The sequence below is a fragment of the Leiobunum rupestre genome, chromosome 7 (genome assembly GCF_980474605.1).
Source record: "Leiobunum rupestre chromosome 7, qqLeiRupe1.1.hap1, whole genome shotgun sequence".
Classification (NCBI taxonomy): Eukaryota; Metazoa; Arthropoda; class Arachnida; order Opiliones; family Sclerosomatidae; genus Leiobunum; species Leiobunum rupestre.
Window position 1 is genome coordinate 45041326 of NC_143390.1, and position 9890 is coordinate 45051215.

The 9890-nt window shown below is 38.6% G+C and overlaps 1 protein-coding gene across 1 annotated transcript; it reads left to right on the forward strand.

The window, feature by feature from the left end:
- The first annotated feature begins 2071 nt into the window (after nucleotides 1–2071).
- On the forward strand, nucleotides 2072–3606 carry LOC149936488 (G protein-coupled receptor moody-like). The gene is made up of 2 exons (XM_090153684.1): nucleotides 2072–3178; nucleotides 3210–3606. Exon 1 carries the CDS (start codon nucleotides 2072–2074, stop codon nucleotides 3149–3151), a length of 1080 nt encoding a protein of 359 aa, XP_090009810.1. The 3' UTR covers nucleotides 3152–3178; nucleotides 3210–3606.
- The last annotated feature ends 6284 nt before the right edge of the window (nucleotides 3607–9890 follow it).

The following is a 9890-nucleotide window of genomic DNA, read 5'->3' on the forward strand; positions in this document are numbered from 1 at the left end:
TTTAATCGGTTGATAAATAAGTCATTATCCTTAAGCGGTAAAATTTTAACATTTTACATTTGTAGGGCGGAGTGATACGCCCGTTAGATTTTGAGCCGATATGCGGTGTATGCTTCCGCGGTTGTTCTGGAAAACCGCACCATTTGTATATTGCCTCGCGCCTCATTCATCCAGGGCTAATAATTGAAAAGCTATTTTCAGATCGCATAGATTGCGCAGGGGTTGTCACATAATACAAAACTCAATGACCTTGAACCATGGCCTCAAGGGCATTTAAAATTATCTCGAAAATTGTGGGGTTTAGTGACTCAGTTGCAATTAGAAAGGTGTGCGTCATCGTATTTTATGTCCAAGTGGATCTGAACCAATGTGAATTGGCCAAGAAAATAAACACCAAACAAGAAGGTCAGAAATAAAATGGTCAAAAGGATCATGCTTAACTGCTAATAATTTAGAAACTACTTGTGCTTCGACATTTTCAGGTTAAATACACTCTGGTAAAGATTTAAAAAAGTTATGGCACACACTCTTAGAATTTTAGCCGACCTTCCAAATCGATATACATTTTGAAAGACCTTGGCTTTCTATTGGCCAATTTATATCGGTTCCGACTTCCTAGCCACTTTGACATAAAATTTGATGGCGCACAACTTTCTAATTGGAACCGAGTCACTAAGTCCAACAGTTAAAACATTTTAGATTATATTAATTAATAAAAAATAGTGACTACAAAGTTAAAGAGGCTTATAATAAATTAAGTTGATTTCTATTAGATAAGCGCGATATAATAAATAATTTTGATTCATTTTTAAAATGCCTGAGCTTCTTAATTTGCATAGGAGCCATTTTGTCAATTATTATTATTATTATTATAAAAAATTATATTTTCTTTTTTTTTTGGTTTTAAAATTTTAAACTAACAGCGAATATTTTTTTCTTGTATTGTATGTTTCAGGTTTTTTCGCCATTAGCCTTTTAAAGACATTATGGTTATATATATATATATATATATATATATATATATATATATATATATATATATATATATATTAGTATTTATGTATAAAGATCAAGGAGCATAAATCGTATATTTGAAATATATAAAAGAGGTTTAGCGATCTGAATAACATTATGTTTAGCTATAGAATGGTTTATTTTCCATTACTCTATTTAAATTTGTTTAACAAGTATTACCCCATATCGTTATGCAAAATGTTAGACGAGAGTAAATTGAAGCATAATACATTTTGGGGCCGCTTTAACATTTCAAGGTAAACCATGTCCAATCTGACAAATTTTAGCCCTACTCCCAATCCCCCTCACGCTCGAAGAGTAGATTCTTACCTCCAAAATCCCCCCCTTTATCTAATTGGTTCTCTAAAACTGACGTCTTCGGACGCGATTGAAGCACGCGCCCGTGGCGTTTTTCGTCCCCCCCCCCCCCTCTCGGGTACCGTGGGGAAATGAGAGCATGATGCCCCCGGATCGTCTGAACGAGTCAACATAGTCATTTTCCTAATAAAAAAAATTCTTAGTTACAAGGTGTCCTAATAATCAAGATTAAAAATTTAATCATGAATTATTTTGTTAATCTTTATACAGCCAAAGGTACAGATTTTATTTTAATCAGATTTTATAATACGAGGGTGTCTTAGTAATCAAGGGAGTGATCTTCCTGGGCGCTAGATTTAATTCTAATCAGCATATTGGTTAATCCCCCACTGAGACTGTGTATATCTTATTGAGATTATTGATAAAGTTAATATTAAATTTCTGGGTTGCTAAAGTAGATATTTGTAGTGGGATTTAACGATATGATAAAAGAGTATTGGGAATGTAGCGTTAAATTTACTTGTTAAGTTCACTATGGAAAGATTTCGAATACAGAGCGTAAAAACCAACAACTTTCGGAGAAATTGAAAATTAAAACGGATTTTTATTATAATATTCCGGAAACGCCGATTCGGGAAGTGAAGTCATGAGTGATAAAAAAAATTTATTTCCTGTTTTTACTGTTGATCGAAATATAAATAGTTGGCGTCGAATAACACTTCTGGAAGCTGGTGTTAAAATGGACGAAAGCGCTATTTCTAAAACTCTAAACGACGCGGTTTTAAGCGATTACAATTCGCAAACTCAATCGCCAATAGTCAATATATCGGAGACATTTAATTGGACTCAACCTGTTATAAAAGACAATAATGTGTTTACCTCTTATCCAGCCGGTCTTTTAGAATTCGCGACCGCTTGTTGCGTCGTCTTCATCATTCTGGGAGTTCCCGGTAACCTGTTGACTGTTGCCGCTCTGTTGAAAACTTCCAAGTTGAGGAACGCAACTACGGCATTCATCGTAAATCTTTGTCTCGCTGACGCGTTCTTCTGTCTCTCCAGTTTACCATTAGCCGCTTCGACGTTTCTTCGAAGACGCTGGATTCACGGAGACGTTCTATGTACCCTGGCTCCTCTGTTCCGATACAGTAACGTAGCAGTTTCGCTGTTCACCGTCTTGGCCATTACCATCAACCGATACGTTCTCATTTGCCATCCCACCAAGTACAAAATCTTGTACACTAAATGGAAAACTGTCTTCATGATCGGATGCCTGTGGATGGCCGCCATCGGACTTCTAATTCCCTCCCTGCTCGGCGTTTGGGGACGCTTGGGTTACGACGAAAGCGTAGGAACCTGTACCATCATCAAAGTCAACGGAAAATCGCCCAAGACGTTCATATACGTGACCAGTTTCACCTTGCCCACTTTAGTTTTCATCGCGTGTTACTCTAGAGTTATTTACGTGGTCCGGAAGTCTTCCCGAAACGTCCAGGTACCAGTTACCACCTCTGGCGTAAGCAGAGCGGATAGTAGGGTCTTGAAAATCCATAGCCAGACCAGAAAGGATCTGAGATTGTTAAAAATTGTCGGAGTTATATACGGTACGTTTGCCATTTGTTTTCTACCAGTAGCTTTAGCCAAGATTTTCATGGTTGAGGACGAGTTTCCGGTTATTAACGTTTTCGGATACTTGGGAGTCTTCGTAAGCGCGTGTTTGAACCCTTTAATCTACGTGGCTATGAGTAAAGAGTATAGAAGAGCCTATACCAACTTGTTCGCGTGCTTCAGAAATATCAACCTGAATTCCGGTAGTCCTTAAAGGCCCCATAAGCCTTGTTGACGCTTTGTTTCTGACTGTATCCATATTTAATTTTGAGATCAAAGACGCGTGTGGATTTGTATTTATTGCTATCAACGTAACCAGGTAGTCATTCGGCCTACAAAGAGAAACAAAATACAGCTTCTCCTCAGTACAGTGTTTTGTCTATGCTTATAGGGCCTTTAAAGAGGAAGGTCAAATATTTAACTTAATTTTATAAAATATTAAGCGGTTATTTTTAAATGAATTTTTAAAATTTGTCTTTCATCACCTTGGAGGCGACAACAGCGCCCTCTTCCGTAACTTTGACGATCATTAACCCAAGCGTCTTCCGAATCCTTCCTTAACCATGCGGTGACATCGGGTGACATGCACCGGCGTGAAGTAGCTCGCGCCAGCAGCACGCGCGGTAGTATTAATCTAACCTAACTAAGATTATTTTTGACGGGTTGCTCTCATGGTGTATTTATTTTAAAATAAAATTGTGATGATTTTATAGAGATTCAGATTAAACCGAAAACGAAAATAACAATTTTTATATTTTAATGCTTAGGGTTTTTCATTTTAATTTGGGCCTTGGTCATCAAAACAAAAATAAGGAGATATTTGGAACATAATCATAATTAAATGAACCCCATCAATTTTTTTTTCGAAACACAATTCTCAGCTTTCTCGTGGGTGTGGCTTGGGTTCGTTGCCATGGAAACGCGTAAAAGTCGGTCATGATATTAAACGCCCATGGCGGTCACGTGATTATTTCGCAGAATCGTGTGGCGTTTTGTCTCGTGATCTGTGACGTGAAACTAATGTCGTGGTGGTCGTTTCAAGGCGGGGCTTAGTTATGGGGTATGCTTACGACAGTACGAGCAAGCACCCAATCTTAAAGCTTACCTTCATGTTTTGTTTGTCCTTTTTGATATTTTTAGGGTTGCCTATTTACGAGGGGTATTCACTTAAGTAATCAGGTGTACAAATCGTAGGTAATCACGTAAAATTACGGAAATCACAGAAAGTATTTCGAAAATCAGTAATCAGGTGTATAAACGTGATACCATAAGTATCATAATAACAATAAGTATGACAATTAACGAGATTTACAACCTAACTGATTTTCATAGTTATTGCGTAATCAAGATGTTTTCTCAGCACAGAGACCTCTATGTCTAAAATACGCGAGACTTCCGCTAAGCCGAAATATCTGGTTACCGATAGATAGGCGGAATATTAGACTAAAATGATAAAAATTAAAAGTTTTTCTCGGCGCCACGAGCTCATGTTTTTTATCACGAGTGATTCGCACGTGGGCTTCAAAACAAAGCCAAAGCCCCTCGCGACTCCAAAACGTGCTCTCCGATATTAGGCTTCAATTGTTATCAAAAAGTAGTCATCCAAAACGGTAAGTCGCGAGTCCAAGTCACAGCTTGAAGAGAGTATCAGTGCCGAAAAAAGGGTTCGGTTAGAAAATTAGCATTAAAGCAATAGGAAGTGTCATACTTATTGTTATTATGTTATTTATGGTGTTACGAGTGACTACCCTGTCGACTATTTATTACAAGCCACGGGCTTCGAGATTATTAGATCTCTTTGAAATGGGGAACGCCAGCTTTCTTTTATTTTTTACTTATATTTTCGGTTTTGGTTTGGCATTTTAAGGAAAACAAGTTGGCAAGCCAAAATATACCTCTCCTCGGAAGAATGGTCCCTAGTGGTATTAATTTCTCGACACGACCCCCAAAGATATCTCCGCAATTCAGAGTTATTTACGAAAAACGTATTCTCGGTGCGAACTCTGCCCGGTACAAAATTTTAATTTTAATTTAAATAATTGAGACGAAACAATCGAGTTTAATTTATTCAGAATATTATAAAATAAGTAGTTACAACAGCGAGTTAGACTTACTAAAACAATGCACAATTGAATTTAACCATTTTTACAGTACATGTTTATCAGTTGAATATAATACTAAGCAAATTTTAATGAAAGAAATATCTACAGATGGTATTTGTATTTTTCTCGCTTACGAAATACTTGCGCATCTTTAACGCTCATTTTATTTCAACGCTCGTAGACTTCCAGTTGACGTTGTGACACATACCGCATGAAGAAGACCAATGCCGTCCAATTTCCAATATCATATAATGACTCGCACACCCAGGAAATCATTGACTGCGTTAGAAATCGTAGATATCCAAATATCCACACCAAATATATTTACAAGAAGCAAAAACCTTACCATCAACAAAGCACAGAGAGCCACTTGACTAACCGCCAGCTCTTAAAGCAATTAACGTTAAATTATCTCCTTTGTATTAACACAACTATATATAGGTCGTTAAAAATACCCGTAAATAAATAACAAAAAAACTAACAAAGTGGACCACCCACAGGGTCTACCCTTTAACCCTCTTATCTCGGCTGACTGCGCTAAAACAAGATTTAACCTTTAAAAAAACCAGATTAGGCCTTCATAAATTCATTAATAAAAAAAGACTTTATTACCTATTATGCTTACGATGCGTGTCTTAATTTCAGTGAACCTAAGGAGCTATCGGTGGTTCTGTGGTAGAGCGCTCGACTGCCAAGCCGAATGGTCTGGGTTCGAAACCTGGGTGGCGCATTTGTTTTTAATCAATAGAGAAACGCTAAATTAGATTTTCTTCGATGCAATAATTTCAACCAAAATTTCGTACTCTATTAAATACGCTTCCGATAAAGCTGAAGGTCTAATTTCCAATAAGGTGTAACAAGTGTCGGTGGTTCTGTGGTAGAACGTCCGCCTGTCAAGCAGGAGGTCTCGGGTTCAAATCCCGCCCGATGCGATCGCAAATTGATACTAAGACGAATACCGTGTACAACTGGTGGAAACCCTGCCATTGGACGTTGAGAGGTAGCATTACACTCAGCACTCGGTCCGTCCCAAAGTCATTAAGAAGAAGTTGGAGAGAAAACGCCCATATAAACACAACATGCTCAACCATCAGAATACAAACACTACAAAAACGTAAAACACCAAACCGTCACGACGGTGAGCGAAAAAACACCATCCAAACCAAAACGCAAATGAATCTGCTAACGCTCACCGTCACACGGTGGTTTTGCCAACCCTTTGAGAAACTGCGTACGCAGTAATTACACTTTGCACCGAAAATGCGAACGCGTTCGCAGGCCTGACAGACCCACAGACCCACAGACAGACACGGTGGTTGTATAACCCCTCCTAGGGGACTTTGTCCCCTCGGAGAGGTAAAAATTAACGTGTAGGTCGACTTTTAGTACAGACTTGGTTTCGCACCAAAACTTGGGCGTCTAAATTGTCCCTCACAACGTCCGCCATTTTACATCAAAAGCCTACGAAGGGATGACGGTTTGGAAAGATTTTAATATGTAGATGAGTGCGAAAACCTGACTCATTTATGGGTTAAATTTTTAAACAAACCATTGTATACAGTGAAATAACAAAACCTCATTGGTTGTGCAAATATTCAATTTCAAATATTGCTATATTTTTAAATACACCTTCTTTACTTAGGTCACTTATAGTCCAATCGATTTAGAGTTGTAATAGAATTTTTCTCTTTTGAAATGTGTTCCTAAAATCGGTCTGAACCGCCCCTTAAAAATCCCGATGAATCCCCCCATGGGAAAGTGGTCAAAACTGATCACAAGTGGTCCAGCTAGATTTTATTTGGAAAAAACGGTGGGGGAAAGTTTAAAAATGTATCCTGTCTTCATGCTTTGAGAAAAAAGGCTGAAGTTTGGTGAATATACTTCACAGTTATAGGGGATAATTATTGGACTAAAATAATTACCGCCGCCATCTTGGATTCAAGATGGCGGACGCAAGTTCTTTGTAAATCACGGAATATCTAAGCAAAAAACATTATAACGTTGGCAAATACTCTTCAAATGGTATATTATCTATATTTCCGGTGTATCACGAGCTTGCGCAGTAATAATATTATACCGCTATTTTAAAAATCCAATATGGCGGCCGTTTAGCCCTAGAATATCGAAAATCGCAATTGTGACTGGGACGATTTATGCCGAGTTTGGGCTTATTCTACAGGAAATTACATTCTCGAAGCGTTCACGTCAAGATAAACACTATTTATTTAAAAAAATAAGAAACGTGAAATTAACCTAAATAATTTATTTTAAAAATTTGAAAACTTAAATATTTTCTGTATCGGAGAGTTCAATATCCGGTTTCAATGAGTTTTCGCAAATAGTCGATTGGCAAGGTCCGCAGGCGGACGAACAATTAAAGCCTCGTCTTTTGCATACACAACTCATATTGGAGCACCCCTTAATTGAAACATTTGCAGCTTACTACTTTTAGTAAGGAATTTGGAGCTGGTGGTAAGTCCACGGTTTTTGGAAGATATAGGCCATCCTCTAATATCCATCCCCAATCACAATTAAGGGGTCCAGATTTTTGTCGTTTACTTTCCATACAAATAGTTGATAGTAGACTTTAAGGCTGTGGTACTTCGTGGCAGATTCGGTAGGGGAAAGTCTCTCGGTTTTCACAAATGAACTTGTAGATGCAGCTTTTGAAACAAAGGCATTGTAACGACAGTTAGTTAGAGTATCGGTTGATTTACCACCAAACAGATAGACCATAATCTTACAATCAAGTTCGTATTTGCGATAATTCTGAAGTTGAAAATTGCGCAGCAAGTTGAAGGAATATTTCTCGTCTTCTTTTAGCTTACGGAAACATGACTGTTTGCTTACGCTTAATATCTTAGAGGTGGTATCGCCTCCGGTAAACGCGTGAAGAAATACATTGTAAAATTTCTTCACCTAATGAGTTTTGGATTTTCGTTATGTCATAGACTTTGTTCCGTTGGCCTCCCATAGTACGAGTTATATCACTACGAAAATATATTTTATGGTTCGATTGCTTGGCCCAATGCAACAACAAAACCAGCAGGTCCGTGTCTTCTCCAATTAAAATTGTTTCTGTGGAAGTTGACGACTCGACGCATTTCAAAACAATGTCGACGTCAGCGTCGCCTTTGGAGTGAAATACGGAGCATCCGAATTCTTCCAAGTGTTTAGCAATGAGATATATAATTCTCTGTTTGTTTGACGGATTAGATAAAAATGTTTCCTTCTTCCTAGTGAAACGCATCTTTGGTGTAAAATTAACCAACTGGTTAATATTCGACGATCTCCGATTACGGGTCATGTCTTTTATTGTCGGACCCGAATCGTATCCATTGAAAACGACTGTTACTTGACCATATAACCGAGATACAAAAGACGCGTACGAGTTGGCAATTTCGTCGTTGGAACTACCTTTTTTCCAAAAAACCCTGTAAATAAGTGAACCGCCGTCTAAAACGTATTTTTTTCAGTGATAGTTGGTCGTTTCCTCTTCCACTCAACGAGGCATATTCGTAGATAACCTTAGCCAGTTGTGATTTATCCGCTTTTCGTAACATATTCGTTTTCTCGAATAACGAAGGTGGGTACGAGCACAATTCATACGTCATCATATCTTTCAAGTCTACTTCGGACGACGTTGCTAGGACGTAAATTCTCTGAAAGAGCATGGCCGTATCGATTGTTTCTTGGCCATTTTCTAGTTTTACGCTTGAAGCAGAAGTGAGGGTTCTGATTTGGTCACTTCGTTTCTGAGTAAAGGAAAATATTTCCTTGCCATTCATGTTTTCTATGAGTTATGCACCGTGCTTTGGAAAATCATCAACGTTCACTCCCTCTTCCACCGTCACACCAGTGGCGATATTGCGAAGGGATGGGTCTTCGGTGTACGGAGATATACCTCGAAACCTTTCTAGCACCTTCTCCGTGTCGGATTTGTCTCGTAGTATCCGAGAGCTCGATAGTTCTTTGTGCTGTTCACTTGATTCGTACGAAATGCGAGTTAGGTCTTGCATTGCTAGATTATACTCGGAACAAATAGGTTCTTTGAGCTTCGCTCATTCCACTGCCGCGAGTAAGTCCACCAGTATCTCTCATCGACTTCATAAGGGTTTGCTCGATGAGTAGGTCAGGTGGAATACCAGACCACTTATTTTCTGCGCGTCGGACAACGTGATTCCCTTTTATAAATTTGGCGTATGTTTCAGGGTGCGTTTTCTCAAGTTGTAGCATGTTCTGAAGATGAAGATACGCTGACTTTGTGTAGTTAGTATGCCCCGCTGATGCCAAAACTGGCTATGCTTCCCCTATGCATTCGAGGTGCATTTCAAAGTTATTCATTCTATCCGCTGTTATAAGTTTCCTTATTGTCCCTACAATTTTTTTTAAACTCGAGCCAAAGATTACACGTTTTTGATAGCTGTCGAAGCTCTTCTCTAGTAGAGTCCAGCGTCTTTTTCACAAGGATGAAAGGCTTCGATACAGATAGATCATTCAAATCCATAGCTCCCGATAGAACTTCGTTATACGTTTCGGTAATCGCTACCAGTTGGGGACGCGTTGTGCTTTGGTCGTCTACGACCGCAAATGATACTTGGCTTCGTCGGGCTGCCGTTTTCGAGAGAGTCTGTCTTTGTCCTCTTGTCGGTGAATTTTTTCCGGCAGCTCACATGGACGCGAGAGCCGGGAGAAACGGTGACACTTTACGTATTTTGCTGAAATTATTTATTGTTTCCTTTTTCTTTTAGGAAAACTGTGGCATTCTCGTCTTCCGGAGCTCTTTTCTTACAGATGGCGCATAAATTTTCACTTGACATTACTAGTTTCACTAACTTAAATTATGTAAAT